A 20843-nucleotide genomic window follows, 5' to 3' on the forward strand; every position below is an offset into this window, starting at 1 on the left:
CACTGTATTATAAGTATACACTGTATTATAAGTATACACTGAATTATCAGTATACACTGATGAAGAAATATATGTGCGGATGCACACATGGATGTTTATATTGTCTACTTATTCTGGTAAACTCATTATAATTGCAATCTGCATTGAAATCATATATAAGGATATGAATGTTCCAATCAATTTCTTATGACCACATTAAATAAATTGTGTACCTATAGCTTTGATCCAACTTTAAATATCTTCAGCAATGATTTTGGTCAGCTACTATGTACCTGTTAATAGTGCTGGGTACTTCCCCAGATATCATCTCATTTAATTACATCAGCAGCCCTTTGAAGAATAGGTTCGTGCCCCTGGTTTACAGATAAATAAGTGGAAGCTGTCTTAGTGTGTTCTGGTTGTTATACCAAAATGCCAGACCAGGTAGCTCATAAGCAACAGAAATTTGTTTTTCATGCTTCTGGTGGCTGGGAAGTCCATGATCAAGGCGCCATGTTTCAGTGCCTGGTGAACACCTGCTTCCCAGTTCAAAGATGTCTCTCTTTTAATATCCTCATGTGGAGAAGGGGGGAAGGGAGCTCCTTGAGTTTTCTTTTATAGGGGCACTAATCCCGTTCATGAGGGTCCCAACCTCAGAATCTAAGCACCTCCCCAACCCCCCACCTCCAATACCATCATATTGGGTGCAAGGACTTCACGTATGAATCTACAGGACACAGACATTCAGTCTGTAGCAGAAGCTTAGAGGGACAAAATACAATGGACTCAAGACACACAATTTAGCTATCTACAGACCTGGGAGGTTAACTCCAATCCAGGGTTTTCCCCGAATCTCTATACCTCTAAAGGTAGAGGATCCCTGGGCGTGGACACATTTTGTGCGGGGCCAGTAAAACAACTCCGTTAAAAATGGCTCCTGTTTCCCTTTGGGAAAATGACATAAAACCAACAGGAAAAAATAACTGGCTCCGAACTGGAACAACCAACCTATTTGTTGTCGAAATGAATATCCCAATGTTTTAATACTGTCTCTGCACTGGCAATAGAAGACAGTGTGCTAGAAATAACACTTTCCTTTTCCATTGAACATTAAAGTTGTCACGAGAAAAGTGTTTGCCACATTTTTGTGCACTGCAAGCTGTTGTGGGAGAAGGAATCTCCGCTTATTTTGTATCCGGATGTTTTATTCTCCTCGTGATGCAAACAGTGACGCAGAGAAATGATAGTGCATCTTTTTTTTTTCTTTACTGTAAAGAGATCTGTAAGCGTATTAAATGACAGATTCATGGCATAGGTTTGTTTTCTTTCTTCCAAGCTGGAAAGCAAGAAGGGACCGCTCCAGAACGTCCTTATCAATTGAGTTAGCCGCAATGGATGGATTTGAGGCACGGTGGACTGCAAGGGGTTGAGCATAAGTGCTGTGGACCTGGAGTCTCTGGATTAAATCCCAGCTCTGTTATCTCCTAGTGTGTGACCCAGAGAAAATTAAATTCTTTTTTCTGTGCCTCAGTTTCCTATTGGAAAATTGAGGACTAATTAGCTTTGGTACTTCTTACTATACATATATTTAAAGTTTATTTATTTATTTTGAGTGAGTGGGGAAGGGGCATAGAGAGAGGGAGAGAAAGAATCCTAAGCAGGCTCCACGCTGTCAGCGCAGAGCCCGACGTGGGGTTCTAACCCACGAACTGAACTGTGAGGTCATGACCAGAGCCAAAATCAAGAGTTGGATGCTCAACTGACTGAGCCATCCAAGCACCAACCTCCCCCGCTCACCCATTATTTTTAAAGAGGACAGAACAGTGGTCTGGAAAATGTGGATGTATTATTCAAATTCTTTTATTCTCAGGAAAGAAAATGAGATGGTTGAAGACAAAGTTGGAACGGAAGGGACGAGTCTCTAATGTTGGCCTTGGGGAGGGCTGCTGATTGGTCCTGTCATTTTATTTAAAAACATTTTTTTAACATTTATTTATTTTTGACAGAGAGAATGAGACAGAGCATGAATGGGGGAGGGGCAGAGAGCGAGGGGGACCCAGAATCCGAAGCAGGCTCCAGGTTTGGAGCTGTCAGCACAGAGCCCGACGCGGGGCTCGAACTCACGAACCGTGAGATCATGACCTGAGCGGGAGCCGGACGCTTAACCGACTGAGCCACCCAGGCACCCTGGTCCTGTCATTTTAAAACAATATACGCTACACGTTGGGTTTTCTAAGCTGGGGTAGCCTCAGGGGCCAGTGCTGATAATGAGATGATTTTAGGTATAGACACATGAACACTTTTATAGTAATGGCTATATATTTAGTTGGTGTTTTAAAAATTCAACTAACACATCATGTAGATCCAGTCTCTATTCCCACTTCATAGAAGAGCCCCCCGACTCTTCTCTGGGGGAGGCTGCTGCAGCCTGAGTGTGAGTTTTGGTGGGTCTTTTGATCAAGATGCTTGTTGCTTTGCTGGCCAACGTGGGGGACAAATGCGCGCTGTGTTTCTAAACTTCCCATGAAGTGAGAACAAACTTTGGGGTTCAGTCAGCCCTCTGTCTGCGTGATGGTTCCTGCTACCTCCTGTCCTGGGGCCGTCCTCGCTGGTCCTTTCCAACACCCAACCTCTTCCATGCATCCTTCCATCCTAGGAGCTGTCCTGAATTTTTCCAATATACTCTTTTTAAGTTTTGGTGATTATACTTGAAAATTCTCTTTTACCCTGGATGTCATGGATTCCATTGCTCCAGAAAAAGTAGTGTTTTAACATGAAACTGGAGTTTTTATTTTATTTTCTTATTATTTAAAAAAATTAAAGTTTATTTACTTTTGAGAGAGAGATAGAGAGCACGCGAGCGAGTGGGGGAGGGGCAGAGAGAGAGGGAGACGTACAATCCGAAGCAGGATCCAGGCTCTGAGCTGTCAGCGCAGAGCCTGATGTGGGGCTCGAACCCATGAACCGTGAGATCATGACCTGAGCTTAATGACTGAGCCACCCAGGCGCCCCTAAAACAGGAGTTTTTAAGGAAAAATGTGACTACATTGTGCAAATGATATGCAGATATAGGAAAAATTGTAAGGATTGGCCCATGGCTAATGATTGGGAACCATCACTGCAAATATTGACATGAGCAGTGAGCTTCCTGGGTACATTTAGGTATTAAAATTGGGGTATCTTGAAAAGCCATTAAAAAGAGCATCAAGGATTATGTTATTGGGATGATCTGATTGATGACAAAATACGGACTTGGAACGAATGATATCTTAATAAATTACTAATGGTTTAAAAAGTCTGGAACAGATATATTTTGCACAGGGAGTTCTATTATTTCCTTATTCACGATCTGGTCTTTTTTGTTGCTGTTGTTAAATTTAAAAACACTTCTTTGCCTGCATCAGAGAAAAAAAAATTTTTTTCCAGAGTGGAACATCTTATTTATTTTTGATATTATTTTTCCTAAATAAAACACAAAAAGTAGAAGTCTCTGTCAACCAAATCAAGAATTAGTACTGCAGAAAAGGGGTGTGTGTGTGTGTGTGTGTGTGTGTGTGTGTGTGTGTATTTGCGTTTGAACCAGAACCATGCATCCGAGACCGGATATTTTTTGTTAGGTCTGTTAATGATCTCAGTGCTCTTCTGGATACATTGTTATAAATGCCACGAGTTTCTTTGTGTCCCAACTCCAAGAAACAAGTTATGACTCCATTATGGTCCCTCTCTCTTGGAGGTTCTCAGTTTTGGTTTGGGATCGAAACAGCTGGATACTGAAGACTTTTATCCCACCAATCTTGCTCTTTGATCTGATGCTTTAGTTTTCATTTGAAAGACACAAATTTAAAATTTTGAAAGGAAGATGGGGCTAAATATTTTGACAGCTGAAAACGTTTTTGGCGATTACGTTTTCCCAGTGATCACCCTCAGGGAAATAAGAAGAAATGCAGGTCACTTATAATCCCCCAAATACCCTACTGTAGGAAAAGAAAGGGTCAGGTCGTGGAGATTTCACTTCGAAATGACAGGACACCATGCAATCGACTATGTTTCCAATATGACCTTTATTGAGGAAGTACTGCTGTGACGTTTAACATCAATCAACGAAAGGTTGCAAACTGTGCATGTCAACGAGGTTCTCCCATGAACAAAAGTCCATTTTAAATGCACCAGTGAGGTAAACATAATTATTCATATATAGCTTTCTTAAGGCTAAGAGAGTTCTGTGTTTCATTTATTATTTTTGGCTCAGTTGGTTCTTTGCATAATACATCTCAAAACATCCCCCCCCCCCCGAGTGCCCCCCTTCCAACAGCTTAGGAAATTGGCCACTTCCCCAGGAACGTACAATGTCATGCATTTGAATCACCCAAAGACTGAGGAGGGAGCACCCTGAGCTTGCATGCAGTTCCCTCGTATTGCACAAAGTAAAATACAATGTCTGGAGCCCCCATGGGAGAACCCGTTCTGTTTTGAAGCTGTCAATCACATGCATATTAAAATTGTCATATGGCTTAACCTTTTGCAATGGACCCAAATCCTAGTCACTCTGGGTGACTTCCTTTACTATGGCGTGTGAAGTGACCTTCTCTACCTTTTTGGTAGACACTAGCTTCTCCTCAAAGGTCTCTTCATGCTCTTCGACCTTTTGAGTGACGGTTACAGATTTAGTGATGTATTTCGTAGCACCATCGCCCCCCTCACTGGTGATCTTTTCTATCTTTTTGGTCACCACCACTTTCTCCTCACTTCGGTCTGCCCCCTTCTTTTCCTCCGCCGGGCTCAAGTCTAGCCCATTGGTGACAACCCCTTTCTCCTCTTCTCCCCCACTGCCTTTCTCCTTAGTTTCCTGCTCTCCCTCCTTTCCTTCCACCTCCCCATTTACTGCTATGTCCTCCTTCCTGGATTCCTTGGAAGCCTTATCGCTGCCTTCCTCCTCACTCCCTCCCTCCTCTTCTGCTTTCTCCTTCTCCTTCTCCTTCTCCTTCTCCTTCTCCTGTGGCTGCGGCTTCTCCTCTTTGGCATCTTTCTCCAAGCTCACCTTTACTGACTTGCTGACCTCCTCCACCATCTCCTCCTTGACCGGGGACTCCGCCTTCTTCTTCTCTGGCACGTCCTTTGGCTTCTCCTCCTTCTTCTCCACCTTCTCTTCCTTGGGAGATTCCTTTGCTGCTTCTTTCTTTTCTTCCTCTACTTTCTCCTCTTCCTTTTTCTGTTCGACTTTCTCGGCTCCAGCTTCCGCTTTCGGCTTCACCTCTTCCACTGGGGATTTTGGCACGGGAGACTTGGCTTTCTCTGGCTTCTCTGCCTTGGCTTCTGCTACCGGCTCCTCCTTGGGAGCCACTTCTTCACGCTTCTCTCCAGGTTTCTTTTCTTCCTTAGCTTCAGCTTCCTCTCCTTCACCTTCGGCCTCTGTCTCTCCTTCTTCTTCCTGTTCACCTTCCTCTTTTTCACTGGAACCCTCCTTCTCGGATCCTCCTTCTTCGGCTTGGTCTGATTTAGCGCCCTCCTCTTCCTCCTCTTCTTCCTCTTGGCCTTCCTCTTCCTCCTTTTCTCCTTCCTCCTCTTCTTTAAGTTCAGGCGCAGCCGCTTTCACTGGCGACTTTTTGGTAGCTACGACTTCTTCTTCAGCTTGTTCCTCTTCCTTTCCCACTGCCTCTTCTTCCTTCTCTTCTTTCATGGACACAGCCAATTCCTCTGTAATGGCTGTCAGGGCATCTTCCATTTCTGATTTCTCATCTTCCACTTTGGTTTCCTCTATGATCTCCTCCACAAATTTGTGTTGGACCTTTAACTTAGGAGCCTCTACCTTGGTTTTCTGAATCTTGCTGGATATTGTGACTGAGGGCGGTCGGTGTGTATACAGCGGCCCAGTGATGCTTCCTGCAAATGTGCTAAATCTGGTCTCTTCACCCTCCAGGAGTTTTCTAAGGACCGAATCAGAAAAGACGAGACATTAAGTAAAACCTCAGCGGGCCTTCTGAGTGTCATTATGTTATGGGTAACGCAGCAGATACCTTTCAACAAACAGAATCACGTACATAAGAGGTTCTGTCAAGCCAGTGTAATACCTGCTATCATTTCATATCATACCTGCTATCTGTGTCATATCCAGAGATTCTCATGGGCCATCAGCCAATCACCTGCTGCAGTAACTGACCACACCCAATAGTCCACTAACGCACTCGGCCGCCAAATCTCAGGTCTGCCGCAGTCTATCTGCTGCACCGTGAATATGCTGGAAAGCTCCCTCGTGGCCAAGAAGGCCTCAGTGACCTTCTTGAGCACTTGGACTTTCAGGATGTACACTAAATTTCTTTTAGCGAACATAATGTTCAACGTATCTATAAAACCTTTTAGTGTACGTCAGAATTTAGGCTACATATACATACGCTAATATGGGAATATCAAGTTATAAATTGGCCTGCAATTTTAATCATAAAGTGTCTATTTAGTATAATCACTCAGGTTTCCTGAAAAGAGAGATAGCTCTGAATACTATTTATTCCTGTCATGTTGTGATGATGACCTTCTTGGTAGTAGAAAAAGTGTTTAGTCAAGGATTTTCTCCTATGAACTTAGTTAACCATAACGTGGCATCACATAGCAGACCTATAATCTCTTTTCTTTTCTCTTTCTCTGGTTGTATATCTAGGTCTGTACATGTAAATATAAATAAAATAGAATACATATATATATATATATTCTCTCCTTCTTCCTCTCTATAATTCTATCTAATATATTCTATCTAATCTATATATATCCTTTCAATCTATAGCTGTTCTCAGCCAGATGATGGCAATAGTAAGCTGTAAGAGAGAAACAGAGAAATTCAATGTCCTGATATTTGTCCTTGACATTATAAAGTCAAAAGCTGAAGCCACCATATGAAATACTAACATCCAAAATGCCATTTTTGTTTCAAACATTTGGAAAACAGTTTTCACTAAAATAAAAAAAAAAATAAGCATAAGCACTGAATTAATCGGCGCTCTTCCTCATTTTATTTAAATACTTATTTCAACTAATGTTCATTCTTTTAAAGCTGTGTAAAAAGTGGTAAATTTCCAATTCCTTAGATTTTTTTTTTAATTAATAAAGAAAACCAGGCACTGATTTAAAATCCCCGAAACCTGCTTGCTTTAACTTAAGTGGTGGGGGTTCGGCCAAACAGCCTCCGCAGTGCGGTTAGTGTTTCCGCCCCATCCGTCGTGAGCACGGTACCTGTACGCAGCGATCTCGATATCCAGAGCCATCTTGACGTTGAGGAGGTCCTGATATTCACGCAAATGACGAGCCATTTCCCACTTTGTGCCCCGAAGCTCATTTTCCAACTGCTGGATGGTGTCCTGAAATAGACACAGCCAGAGATTCATTCGTCCAATAGCAACTTCTTTCGCACTTACCACCCCTCCCCCCACTTCCCTCCAGCTCTGTAAACCCTGTAGCTCTCAGCCCCTTAAGAGAAAAACAGCAACAACAAACCCACTAAGGAATTACCAAATAAATGAACAAACAAGATCAGTTAGACAATAAGAGATTTCCTGGGCACATCATGCACCGAGACCGGTGGACCTAGAACTCGTCTCAGCAGGAAACAAACATGCTTGGGGGAAACCCCACGGCTGACTGAGCCCTTCTCATCTGAACCTTTTGGGCTGAAAGGCAATTTTAAGAGTTCTGATGGCGGCTGGGAAAGTTGAGAATATATGCGTTGCTGCACAAGCTGTCCTAAAGTTGCTGCTTTATCAACTGCCCGCATGTGTATCTTCTACTTTAAAACTAGAGCTCGCGAAGGAAAAACGCGTTTAGAAAAAGGTCGGGGCTCTTAGGGGCTGGAGATGGTGGGTGGAGGAGGAGTGGAGAAGGGGTGGGGAGGGGCGAGGACGCTTTGCGGATCTAACTTGGGTCTGCGTCGCGCGCGCGCACTGGCCAGCGGCCGCCAGGGAGCGCGGCGGGGAGCGCGGCGGAGAGCGCGCCGGGTCGCGTGCCTGAGTGTCGGGGGCGCGCGGCGCTGGCGCTGGCGCAGGCTGGCCGCGCAGCCGCGTTTCTTACCTGGTAGCTGCTGAGGTCGTGGTTATGGCGCTCCTCGATGTCGCTGAGCTGCCGCTCCAGGGACTCCTTGGTGCCGCGCACTGACTCGAGCTCGATACTCTTGGACTGCAGCTGGCGCCGGTACTCGGCGATCTCTTCCTTGGCGGAGCGGATGGCCTCCTTGTTTTGCTCGGCCGCCTCGGTGAGCTTGGCGTAGCGGCACTTAAACCACTCTTCGGCCTGGTGCATGTTCTGGTCGGAGTGGCATTCGAGCTGCGAGCGGATCTCCTTCAGCGCCGACGAGATGTCTGTCTTCAGGTAGTCTTTGCGCTCCACCGTGATGTGCGACGCCTGGATCTGGGCCAGCAGGTCGGCCACCTCCTCCTCGTGATTGCTCCGCAGGAAGGCCACCTCATCCTGCAGCGACTGCACCTTCTTGTCCAGCTCCACCTTGACCAGCGACGCCTCCTCGATGTCTTTGCGCAGCGCGCGGATGGCCGCCTCGGTGTCGTCGCGCAGCCGTGCCTCCTCTTCGAAGCGCTCCTTGAGCCGGTGGATGTCTTCCTCCAGGTGATCCGAGTCCAGCTGTACCTGAGCCTTCTCGTGATTCACCAGCTCGAGGGTGGCGCGCAGCTCGCGGATCTCCTGGTCGTACGCGTCGCCCAGCTGGGCGTGCGAGGCCTGCTTCTGCCGCAGCGCCTGGATCTCCGCCTCGATCTCCTTGTTCTGCTGCTCCAGGTAGTGCACCTTCTCGATGTAGCCGGCGAAGCGGTCGTTCAGCCCCTGCAGCTGCTCCTTCTCGTTGGAACGGGACAGCTTGTAGTCGCCGCCCGGCCCGGAGCCGCCGTTGAGCAGCGACGAGGACTGGCTGAAGTCGAGGCTGCTCTCGGCCGAGCTGAGCATAGCCGAGCTGTAGGTGAGGCGCGGGCCAAGCGCGCTGCGCTTGTAGGAGGAGGACACGGTGCTGGGCGAGCCGCGGGACCACGACTGCGAGCGGAAGCCGCTGGACGGGGAGCCACTGACGCGGCTGAAGCTCGAGCGGGTCTCGGTGACCCGCCGGTAGGCGGACGGGTTGCCCAGCGAGTCCAGTGTGTAGCTCATCTTGGAGGCCTTGGGGCGTGTGGCTGTCACAGCGTTCTGCTGGTCTCGCCGCAGCCCATTTATAGCCGCGGCGGCTGGTCCCGGGCCAGGGCCCCGCCCCGTGGAGGCGGCGGCCGAGGAGGCGGGGACTGCGGGCACCGGGCCGGGGGAGACGAGGGGGGTAAAGACAGCCTAGCGGTGATTCAGCGCCCGCTCCTCGTGGGCCCACGCCGCATCGGACCCCGGACTTTGCTGCCCCGTCCGCGGCCCCTCCCCCAACTCTCCTCTAGGTCCCAGACCACTTGTCGCCCTTCAGGCCCCCTTTTTTCCATTTCTCTTAGCCTTCGGATTGCATTTTACACCCTCGGTGCGAGTATTCACCCAACGCCCTTTCTTTGTCTAGTCACTCTTCTGCCATTCGGACAGCTCTTCTCCCGACCCCCTGGCCACCTTGTTCTTTCCTCATACCCACGGCTTTCTCTTCCTTTGCCCTTTCTCCATTACTTTTTTCTTTCCCCGTCTTCTGTGATGAATCGCTTCCCCTTCTTTTGGGCATCGCTTCGCTTTCCCACTTTAAGCCTTCTTAAGTCCCATTCACTCTGCCCTTCTCTCCGAGCCCTTTCCTCCTGGACCTTTTTTCTTCCCATCCTTTTCTTCTCCCCTTCTCTTTCCTCCCCTCCTCTTGCATTCTTCCCCTCCCCCAGCCTCATTTCCCCTCGCCTCCCTCCCCTTCCCCCACTCCTCCTTTTAAAGCAGCCCGAGATGAGCGCAGGCCCCGAGTTGGGCCTAGAAGAAAAAAACAAAAAGACTTTGAAGAACAGTCGGCCTGAAGGCTTCGGGAAGGGGACAAAGATGATGGGCCTGGGTAGTTATTTGTATTAAAGGTGGGATATGGCGCTACATCCCGCTTAACGTTTGGGGGACGTCCGCAGCTTCCGCGGGGGCAGAAGGTAAGGCGCTTGTGCTCGCTATGGCGCCGGCAGCACCAAGGACAGCGCCCAGGCCGGCGAGCCGGGAGACTCCGCTGCCCGGGGGCTTATCGCCCAGCGTTGCCTGTCGGGTTGGCGGGGGTTTGTTTCCCCCACTTATCCCCGAGTCAGTACAATTAAAGCCTGTTTGTAGTGAGTGACTCTGTTTGCAGGGGCCAAGCTGGAATTGAACACTAAGATTTCTCTGCAATGCAGAGTTGGCACAATGAACCGATTGCAGATTTTGAAAACAACTAGAATTCATTAAAGTCAGGTAACAGAAATAATATACATGTAGCCCCGTTTGGGTTTTCTAACATAGGATAGGTGCAAGAAATCAAGAGAAGCAGGGACTGAAATTTGAAGGTCAAATATTCTTTGGAAAGGGGAATTTGAAATCTGCTGAGGTGAAAAGTCCAGGGGAATATAGTTTGTGATAAGTTTGAACACAGACAATTGCTGCGTCATCATTCTGTTCAGTACTCCCTGTGTGTAACTGCCATGACTGAAAAGCACCTGGATTAATTTAAAATTAATTTAAAAGTTGCCAAACAGATTCACCACAACCTTGAATAAAACCAGATGTTTTCCCCTCCATATAAAATGTAATATATTTCCCCATTTAGATATTGATTGACTTGGAATAGATTTTACATATCTTTAAACATGTTTATTTAAGCAAGGAATATAGGTAGACTTCTTGCTGTCTGGGGTGCTGCTACCTGGTAAAATGCCCCCTTATTTTGCCTAGTGCTTTGGGGTAATTCAGGGCAAAAAAGTTCCAAATCCTGCAAGACAAAGTGAAGAGAAGAATGTTAAGAGTAATGACTGAGTTTGCTGGGGCCATGGGCACAAGTGATTGCATGTGAAATGCTATGGCTGCGCAGAAATCACTGCTTGTGAAAAGCAGGCATCCCAGAATTAAATATTTTCCTTTCACAGCGTGCTTTCTCTAGGTCTTGTTTTCTTAAATGACGTGGTCATGCCAATCAGTGAGTTTCTAGAGGTTTTTATCTTTATTTTTTATTTTTATGAGATCTCTTGGCCCATTTGTATTTTAAAATAGAAGGGGTTAATTTAGGGAGTTACTTTTAGCTCATTAATGTAAAACTGCGGCATTGCAGGCTGGTGGGGGAAGGATGTTCTAGTTTGCTGAGTGACAGGTTATCTTTCAGTCCAGGAGAGCCCCAAGTCTCAAGCTATTGGGAAAGACAGATGACAGAGTGAGGGGATTGACTTGTGAATACTGGAAAAAAAAAAAAAGGAGGAATTTTCTAGTTTCCGATGGATAAATAAAGGAAAAGAGAAAGAAAATTCTCTGCCCTTCTGTAAAGTCCTGCCAATCTCTAGGTTAGAAAGATGACGTCAGATAAGGCCAGATGCTAATTATGCAATAATTATGCCTTAGTTACTTCTTACTTTCTGCTTTTATTAAAAAATATAAAAACCCTTGGGAGTTTCATGTTGCATATATGCTAAAAGGACCTTCTGCAGTGACAGCAAATGGTTAACAGGCTGGCTGCTGCCCGTTAGTTTTCTTCAGGGTTTTAAAAATGCAATGACTCTGCAGAGAGACATTTACAAGGAAACACATGTCTGACTTCACAATTAGCCTGCTTTGCCTTGTATGTGAACTAGCGCAGAAATTGTTAAGCGTCCAACTGGTTACAGAAGGAGGAAAGCGTTGCGTACAAACAAAATACCGGCCAGTGACTCAGGCTAAATCCAGTTTGTGACTATAGCTTAAAATTGTAACTTCTGTGTGACATGAAGAATCGTTCAGCGTGGCCACAACAGGATAACACAGAGAATTATATCAGTCACCTTATTAAGGGAAAAAAAGTTCCCATGGCTTTAAAAATGATTGGTCCAATTTCACATTTACTGAAATGTATTTTATATTAGACCCTTTACTTTAATCACTCTTTCTGAAGGTGACTTGAAGGTTATGCTCATCAGTGAATTTAGTATAAAAACTTTTTAAAGGAAGCTATAGCATTCATTGTTTCCCTACTTTGTCTCATATTAAAAAAAAATTTTTTTTAATGTTTTTATTTATTTTTGAGACAGAGAGAGACAGAGCATGAGCAGGGGAGGGGCAGAGAGAGAGAGGGAGACACAGAATCCGAAGCAGGCTCCAGGCTTCGAGCTGTCAGCCCAGAGCCTGACGTGGGGCTGGAACTCACGGACTGTGAGATGATGACCTGAGCTGAAGTCAGACGCTTGACCGACTGAGCCACCCAGGTGCCCCATCTCATATTTTTAAAGAACATTTACTACCCTAATGTTGTTCATAGAAAGAGATGTAAAGTTTTGCATTTTTTTGCCCTAATGACATTAAGGCTATGGGATCTTCTGAAAATATTAACAAGACAAAATTAGCATACGGATTTATCGGAATCTATGATACTCTTATAATTTATCCTAGACAGGGAAGTGACAGATATGATTTAGATGCAAGGCCTTTTTACTGAAATTGTCTCTAGCTTGTTGTATCACAGGCTACAGTTTTGAATCACTTCATAGGGAAATACAGAGCATGCTGTGTTCTTTCAGTAGGTAAAGTGCAGAGATTAACTTTGTAGTTAAGAGCTATCGGGAAGTCCCATCTCATGATGATGGGAAAAATCTCTTTTGCATAAGGGGTTTGTTCACTAGAAAAAAAAAAAAAAAACTAAGGTAAGAAAAGTGAGAAGTTGAGCGTTTTCTTCCTTCTCCCCATATTTCCTTACATTTAAAAGAACACTTTTTGGTACAGAAATGCAAGGAGGATGGGAAGTAGGAATGGAAGAGCGAGCGCAATGTTCTGGATGGAAGCATCTGGCACAATGGTAGGCTGACTCCATCTAAGATGAGATGATCTGTACTTCCAATGTACTGTGCTGTCTTGAACTTGATCCTTTTGCCTGGGGTCGGATTTTAGAACTTACGATGGATAATTGTTTATAAATTATTCTTTTCTAATTGTTTAAGGCGTTGCTGATGTAGGAAGGTAGGGACTGAGTCCCCTGGAGGGACAACATAAGGCAAATGAAAACGGCAATACTTCTTTCTGCTTGAGCCTTGGGATGTCAAACTCTAGAAGCAGCTCTGACTTTTGGGCTTGTTTACTTCAGACGTCGGAAGCAAAATAAAAACTCTCCTCAAGGGAAGGAGGCTGTTAATTGTCAGGAAAATTGGGATGTATGTGTCTCTATGGTCTTTAATGAAAACAAGTCCATCTGAACCACAGTGGCCTTTTTCTAACATTAGACCTTGAAATGGTGTTTGCTTCCCTTGCCAAGTATTGTGATTCATTCGATATTGCCTTACATATCTGTCAGTGACTGTGTTTATGTGAAAAGTTAATTGAAGTATTAAGAAATTAAAAACACTTACATTTTTGTATTGTTCCAAATATCAGTTTTGAAACGCATCTGGAAATTTCATGTTTTATGGGGGAAACATTTAGCTTCAGCTCTCACATAGCTGGCTGATTTTTTTTTTTTTTTTTTGCTGTGTAATGCCTTCACCCCACCACCGAGAATCAGCCCTGTAGAAGCCAGAGGAGGACGACTTAGAATTTTAAAAAGTATTTAAGATACCCTTGGTAAAAGTGATTCTAAAAATAAAGTTCAGTAGACGCATAATAAGACTGTATTAATTTTCAGCACGGTCTTAATCGGACCCGTTGGCTTTACCTGCAAAGCGGCAGATCTTGATAGCATGCACTTGACTTTTTCAAACCCTGCATTGCACGTAACTTTGCAACAGTGCAGCCATGTAATATTTATGGCATATTTTATCGCAAGCTTACCAAGGCCTGACTTAGCAGGAGACATAATTCTTTTATTAGAAACTCTTAATTAAAATGAGCTTTGTAAAACTAGAACAGATCAATGATCTATTATCTTTGGACCAAATTTCTGAGCAGAGCTGAACCCAGGGGTATAAAACAAAGTCAGCAGGATGCCCCACCTGATAATTAAGTATCATCGTCCCAGGACTGGTTCTTCCTTCACAATTTCAGTGATTCTCAAAAGCAGTGTTCTTTAATAAGCCTCACAAAATGGGCACACTGTCGTAGCTCTCTCTTTTTACCGAGATTGCAAAGAGCATCATATATTTTAGAATACTTTTACTCACCTTTTTAGGTCAAAGTTAACGTATACTTAAGTGTAGAAATCTACAAAGTGTAGAGAAGCATAAAGTGTTTTCTGGTAGCTTTTTTTACTGTAACTTAAATATCAAGAGGATCTTTCTGTTCATATAATCCCATGCCCTGCTTTGTAAAATAAATATATCAGAATATGTAATTTGCTATCTTAGAGAAAGGAATCCGGTGTTAATATGCCAGGCAACTTGGGTTCCAAATATTTGATTTTCATTTTCCTCTTAAAAAAAACACTTTTAAGGGCCCTGTAGAGCAAGAATGATAATGTAATAACAACTAATAAAATAATAGTAAAATAAATAGTAATGATAATGGATCAGTAAAATAATAGTAATGATAATGGATCAGGACTGTCGGATTGGGTCTGAGGACTAATTTCTGTCTCTTTCTCTCTGTCTGCCTTTCTCTGTCCTTGCTGGTTGAGAGGAGTGTCATCGTGATGTTGAAGGCGGTGATTTGACAGTCAGAAGTGGTGCCCTGTAATCTTGCCTAGTCAGACCTGAGGACTGTGTTCTTTTACACTTAATGGTACCCTGAGTCCCAAAGCCATCATCATCGCCACCATCAGATTTTACATGTGAATAATGCTTTCCATCAAAGAAGCAAAAGCAAAATGAAACCACATTTTGTTTTCTCACCTGGAATGAGCACGGGGGGGGGGGGGGGGGGGGGGGTAGTTAAGGTAGAACGCAACTTACTTACCCATTTTATAGGCGGTGAAATCGACTAAGGCCACACATCTGGTAAGTGTCGGAGCCAAGACCAGAATGCAGGTTCTTTGCTACTAGTGCTAACATCAAAAAAATGTTCTCAGTACAACGTCCAGTCCGGGCTCCGTGAACGTGAAACACAAATTAGAAGTAGGCAGATAATCAGTAATCTCAATAGCAATAATTGGTATTTATTGAGTGCTTACTAGGTGCTGAGCACTATGCCAAGACTTCATTGGCTTCTCTCACTTAACCGTCACAACAACCCTCTGAAGTGATGCTGTTATTATGCCCATTTTGTAGAAACAGCAATTGGGCATACAGGCACAGAGGGACCACACACAGCTAGGCAGTCATGGAGTGGAGATATGAATCCAGGAATGGCGGACTCGGGGAGGAATTGACCCTCACCACAACATCACACTGCCTCGAAGCCACCCAATCCATCTTAAAAAATCTTATTTAAAAGCCAACTGTTTAACTGTGAGGTCATGTGACAAAAATCTAGGGCACGCACTATGCGTTCTTTTGTGGTCTTTTTTCCTCCTTCTATACAAATAAGACATTTTAATATTTTCTCAGATGAACAGTATTTCTTGGTGTGTGACTTTATTAAAGATATTAAAAATGACAACTCTGAATTACTTGTCTTTATTATTTTTTTTCTTCTTGGTTAATTTTCTATGGAATATGAAGGGCCTCTAATTCATTCCAGTTCATGGTCTGTGGGTAATATCCCTAATCATTTTATCTATTATTTTATTTGGTATCTGTCATTCGTATTTACATGAGCTTTTGGTTTAGTTTCTAGGAGGTTTTAATTTGTGCTATACATTAATTTATCATCATTATCACTCATTTACTAACATACCTATATATTTATATACATGCAAATAAAAAAGAAAACAAATGGTCATTAGGTATTCACAATTTTTTGTAGATGTCAAATTCTTTAACCTAAATTTGCTTTGAGATCCAGTAATGAGTACTAGAATCTTGGCAGAAGGAATCGCTTGGCCCACAGTCTTTGTCAGGAAAGGTTTACAACGGGGTGGCTGGCAAGGAAGCAGCTTTTAAGATCTATTAAAACAGGGAACAGATAGCCATGAATAATTTTAAGTGAATCTCTTGATCATCTATTTTATATACAAAAATCAGGGTTATGTGACTGTATTTATATAGGTTGCCTGGAGACAAGTCAGCCTGAATCCATTTTCGTTATTTATGGGATAAAATGCTCTGACTCACCCTATTTTCATTTGTATAAATCTGCTTGGCTTCTGCTTTATCAGATGGGGTCATGGAAGAGAATTGTTTCCCATTTTTCCTGAACAAAAGTTGACCTTGAAACAAAATAGCATTTATCCTGTATTAGTCATTAACAATCTGCTTCTGCATTTGGATTACATACAATTATTAGGAAGTGAATGCCTAATGATGAAAATTCTTAGCCACCGTGAGTCGCTTAATCCAATTTGCTGTTTTCTTTTGCTCCCTGTTAGCCTACATGATCCTTTCCTTCTGTCAGGTTCAGTATACCTTGGAAATTTGATGCCTCCTTGGAAACTCCTAAGAGTGACCCTCGAGTGCATCTTGAACACGAGGCACGTTCATGTCACGAAGCCAGTAGGTATTTATCGAGGCTCCCACATCCCATTAGCGAGAACTTTCTGCTTCTGGGTTTCCAGTGTCCTTTGCTTTCCCGTGATCTAGTCTTAGCGAAACTCCAATTCTCCAAATCCTTTCCAGGTTTTCCAAGTACAAATTCTTCCTCAGAGGCTGAAACTCACTGTTTGTGGTCTAGTTAGGTGCTACCACCTGCTGGACATTTAAATAACGTCTCACCACCGACTAAATTTAAAATTCCAAGTGGCGGCTATCAAGTCTTAACACACAGTTGTGTGTCCCTCAAGTCTTAACGCATAGTTGTGTGTCCCACAGTGTTTTACAGATAGTGAGCACCCGATCGCTAGCTGTTGCCTGAATGAGTAAATGAAGTTCTACCTCTTTCCCTAAAAACTTCCTTTCCACAAACACTAGTCTCGTCAATATCAGGCACCGTACCGGACCCTGGAGAATTCTATGAAAGGTACAGTTCCGGCTCGGATGAATGCAGCTTAATGGAGGATTCGGGCAAGCAAAAACATATTTGCTGTGGGGGAAAGTATGGAGCCAGGATCTCTAGCTGTGTGAGAGATCAAGAAAGTGTGTCACGGGAGCACGGAGGATGAGCAGCTCAACCAATTGGTGATGGGGGTGGAAGCACATCAGGGAGAGCTTTCTGGAGGAGGTGACATGTGAGGTAGGTTTTGAAGTATAATAAGTGGGAGGCGAGCAGGTGACGAAAGGAAGAAAGCAGCCAAAGGCATCGAGGTGAGGGTAGGCACAGTGTGCTCAAAGAGATGCCAAGGACTACAATAAGGGGGGCACGTAGTTCCGGGCTGCAGAGGAGTGTCTGTGGCCCAGGAGGGAGAGACGGAATCACGTAGCATGGGCTGGAGACAGAAGGGTGCACTGGAGAGAGGGGAACATGCGGCTGGGGCTAGAAAAAGGGCCTCCAGGCAGGGTCAGTGAGGTAGGAGACCCGTAACGCATGCTGGAAGTGCGTGCAGAGGACAGATCACGGAAGACGGGACCTTTGCACTCGTCTTGTAGCTGACTAGAGGCCAGTTAAAGCATTTCAGAAAAATTTCCGAAAACTCACATCGGAGGAAGGAAGCAAAATAGTTTGGACGACGAAAGGGATTGGAATCAGGGAGATAAATTCAGAGGTGATGGCAATAATCCAGATGAGACTGTGGGAAGGTGTGAACTCAGAAAGGTGGGTGAGGCCAGGCAGGGACCGCAAGAAGAAAGGACAGGATTTGGAGGAACAGGTGATGTCATCCCTTGTATTTGTTCCCGATGGGATGGCCGCTGTAACCAATTACCACAAGCTTGGAGGCTGAACAGAACACGAATGAATTATCTTACAGTTCTGGAGGTCAGAAGTCTAAAATCAGCCTCGGGCTAAAATCAAGGGAGTGACCCAGCTGCCTTCCTTCTGGAAGCTCTGGTGGAGAATATATTTCCTTGTCTTTTCCAGCTTTCTTGGCACACGGCTCCTTCCTCTATTTGCAAAACCGGCAACGGCACGTCTTTTCTCCTCTCTGACCTCTGCTCTATTTCACGTGTCCTTCTTCTCACGCTCTGACCCTTCTGCCTTCTTCTTTTAAGACCCTTGTGATCACATCCCCCGTAATCCAGGATAATCTCCCCGTGGTAGGGTCTGTTTCAGTCTGCTGGGGCCGCCATAACAAAAACCACAGACTGGGCGGCTTACACGACGGACATTTATTTTCTCCTGGTTCTGGAAGCTGGAAGTCTGAGGTCAAAGTGTTGGCAGGTTTGGTTTCTTCTGAGGCCTCTCTCCTGAGCTTGCCGATGGCTGCCTTCTCCTCGCGTCCTCACATGGCCTTCCCTCTGTGTGTGCACGTGGCTGGTCTGGTGTGCCTTTTCTGTGTGCTCGTCTTCTCTTCTTGCAAGGACACTGGTCAGGTTGCGTTAGGGCCCAGCCTAGCAACCCCATTTATTTGAACTTGGTTACCAATTTAAAGGCCCTATCTTGAGGTACTTGGGGTATGAACTTCCATATACGAATCTGAGGAGGACACAATTCAGTCCATGATAGGGTCCTCAAGTTAATCACGTCTGCAAAGTCTCTTTTGCCGTGGAAGGTGATACAGTCACGGGTGCAGGAAATGGGATGAAAGTATGGGGGGAACACCACGTTTGGGGGTTAGGGGAAGTTGGACCACACTGCACATGTATCTCTGAGTTAACTACATGACGAATCTTCAAGGTGGTTGAGTTTCCTTGTCTAGTGGGGAAGGATCTACCCTATAAGACCCATAAGACACCTATAAGGCAAATAGCCACATCAGGTCTCATTTTCTTCATTTGCAACACAGCGATGATGCTGATACCGATTTTTTAACGCGGTCTCGAGGATGAAATGAAATAGTGTACGTAAAGTGCTCAGTAAGTGATATTACTGCCATCATCATGACCATGACTAACGTCACCTCCGTAATGGTTGGTAGATCCGTGGACATGGGGTGGGTACCCCCCCCATGCGGTGGGAAAGATTAAACACAATTGTGTCCCATAACCCTTCCGCGAGGAGTTCAAAGATGTGTCAGAGAGACAAGAATTTGCCCTGGGTAAAAGAGAAGTAAATTGATGTGCTTTAGCTCACCAGGTTTGGCACTAAAAAAGAACTAAGATGATTATAAATCTATTTAAGCAGAATGTTGTCGGGTGCTTGATTTCAGGCAAATAGTTCAATGTCAAGATAACAGAAAAAAAATTATTTTTCCAAATGACTGAGTATGTGGCTGGGTGTAACAAGACATCCCTCCCGCTCCCCAACAACATTTCCTTGCTTAAGGACATGACAGAAAGAGAAAATCGCCTGATTGGGGCAACAGACATAATAAATCATACAGAGGTGATGAGTCTCACGTTGTTCTCTTGGCTTCCACTTCTTATTACTAGTTTTGGGAGCTATGTCTCGACTGTAACTTTGTGAATATGCATGTAGCCTTTAATACAAATTAAATCTTTTTTTTTTTATTACGTTTTTATCTTAATTCCAGTATACTTAACATACAGTGTTATATTCATTTCCGATGTACAATACTATAGTGATTCAATACTTCCATTCATCACCCACCCACCTGCCCTCTGGTACCATCACCTTGCTTTCTATAGTTTTTATAGTTTATTTTATCCTTCGCTTATGTGTTTTGTTTCCTAAATTCCACCTATGGGCGAAATCATTTGGTGTTTGTCTTTCTCTGACTGACTTATTTTGCTTAACGTTACCCTCTCTAGCTCCACCCACGTCCTTGCAAATGGCAAGATTTCATTCTTTTTTATGGCTGAATGATATTGCAAATATCACCTTCTTTACAAATCAAATCTTTTATCTCAGGGCCACCAATGATGTATCTGGCAAAGCGCAAATCAGAAGTTCCATCAATGCAGGTACAGGAGAGGAAGGCTTTTTGTGGGATGAGTTAGGAGAGCCTGGTACTTACCTATAAAACCTAGAGAATCTGGATCTCTGAGTTCAAATCCTACTTTCACCAGTTCCCAGCTGTGTGGATTTAAACATAGCCACAAATTCCTTACATTCATCAGTTTCTTTCTTTTTTTTTTTTTTTTTTAAATTTTTTTTCACGTTTATTTACTTTTGAGACAGAGAGAGACAGAGCATGAACGGGGGCGGGTCAGAGAGAGGGAGACACAGAATCTGAAACAGGCTCCAGGCTCTGAGCTGTCAGCACAGAGCCCGACGCGGGGCTCGAACTCACGGACCTCGAGATCATGACCTGAGCCGAAGTCGGCCGCTTAACCGACCGAGCCACCCAGGCGCCCCTTCATCAGTTTCTTTATCTGTACCGTGGTAGGGATAATACTGGTGTGATCTCACAGAGTTGTCTTAGAGCAGTGTTCAATAAATGGTAGCTACTTTAGATTTGCCCATTCTCCATAGTTAAACTTTAAAAACTTAGGAAGCATTTATTGAGCTCCCATTGGATGCTGGTCATATTTCCATAAACATCTTACTTAATATTCACATCAGCCAGGTGAAATGATACTATACTTTTCTTTTTAAAAACAGGTGAATGAGGGGCCCCCGGGTGGTTCAGTCTGTTAAGTGGCCAACTCTTGGTTTCAGCTCAGGTCATGATCTCACGGTTCATGAGTTCAAGCCCCGTGTCGGCTCTGCACTGGCCTGAGGTGGAGTCTGCTTGGGAGTCTCTGTCTCTCTCTCTCTCTCTCTGCCCCTCCCCTGCTTGTGCTCTCTCTCTCTCTCAAAAATAAAGAAACATTAACAAAACAAAACAAAACAAAACAAAACAGGAGACTGAGACA

General features: G+C 44.4%; 1 protein-coding gene across 2 annotated transcripts; it reads right to left on the reverse strand.

The window, feature by feature from the left end:
- Window positions 1–4301: 4301 nt before the first annotated feature.
- On the reverse strand, window positions 4302–9111 carry NEFM (neurofilament medium chain). Of its 2 annotated transcripts, none has more exons than XM_015542774.2 (3): window positions 8032–9111; window positions 7201–7325; window positions 4302–5903 (listed from the first exon to the last, which is right to left on the reverse strand). In XM_015542774.2, exons 1-3 carry the CDS (start codon window positions 9109–9111, stop codon window positions 4517–4519), a joined length of 2592 nt encoding a protein of 863 aa, XP_015398260.2. In that variant the 3' UTR covers window positions 4302–4516. The 2 variants fall into 2 exon arrangements, with proteins under 2 accessions (XP_015398260.2, XP_042838573.1); XM_042982639.1 differs by lacking the exon at window positions 8032–9111 and adding an exon at window positions 7477–7542.
- Between the last annotated feature and the right edge of the window lie 11732 nt (window positions 9112–20843).

The sequence above is a fragment of the Panthera tigris genome, chromosome B1, assembly GCF_018350195.1.
Source record: "Panthera tigris isolate Pti1 chromosome B1, P.tigris_Pti1_mat1.1, whole genome shotgun sequence".
Lineage (NCBI taxonomy): Eukaryota > Metazoa > Chordata > Mammalia > Carnivora > Felidae > Panthera > Panthera tigris.

Coding starts and splice junctions, on each gene's coding strand:
- NEFM (XM_015542774.2), bottom strand. CDS start 9,111: ATGAGCTACACACTGGACTCGCTGGGCAACCCGTCCGCCTACCGGCGG. Junction 7,326..8,031: donor ACGACCTCAGCAGCTACCAG/GTAAGAAACGCG, acceptor TGTCTATTTCAG/GACACCATCCAGCAGTTGGA. Junction 5,904..7,200: donor ATCGAGATCGCTGCGTACAG/GTACCGTGCTCA, acceptor TTCGGTCCTTAG/AAAACTCCTGGAGGGTGAAG.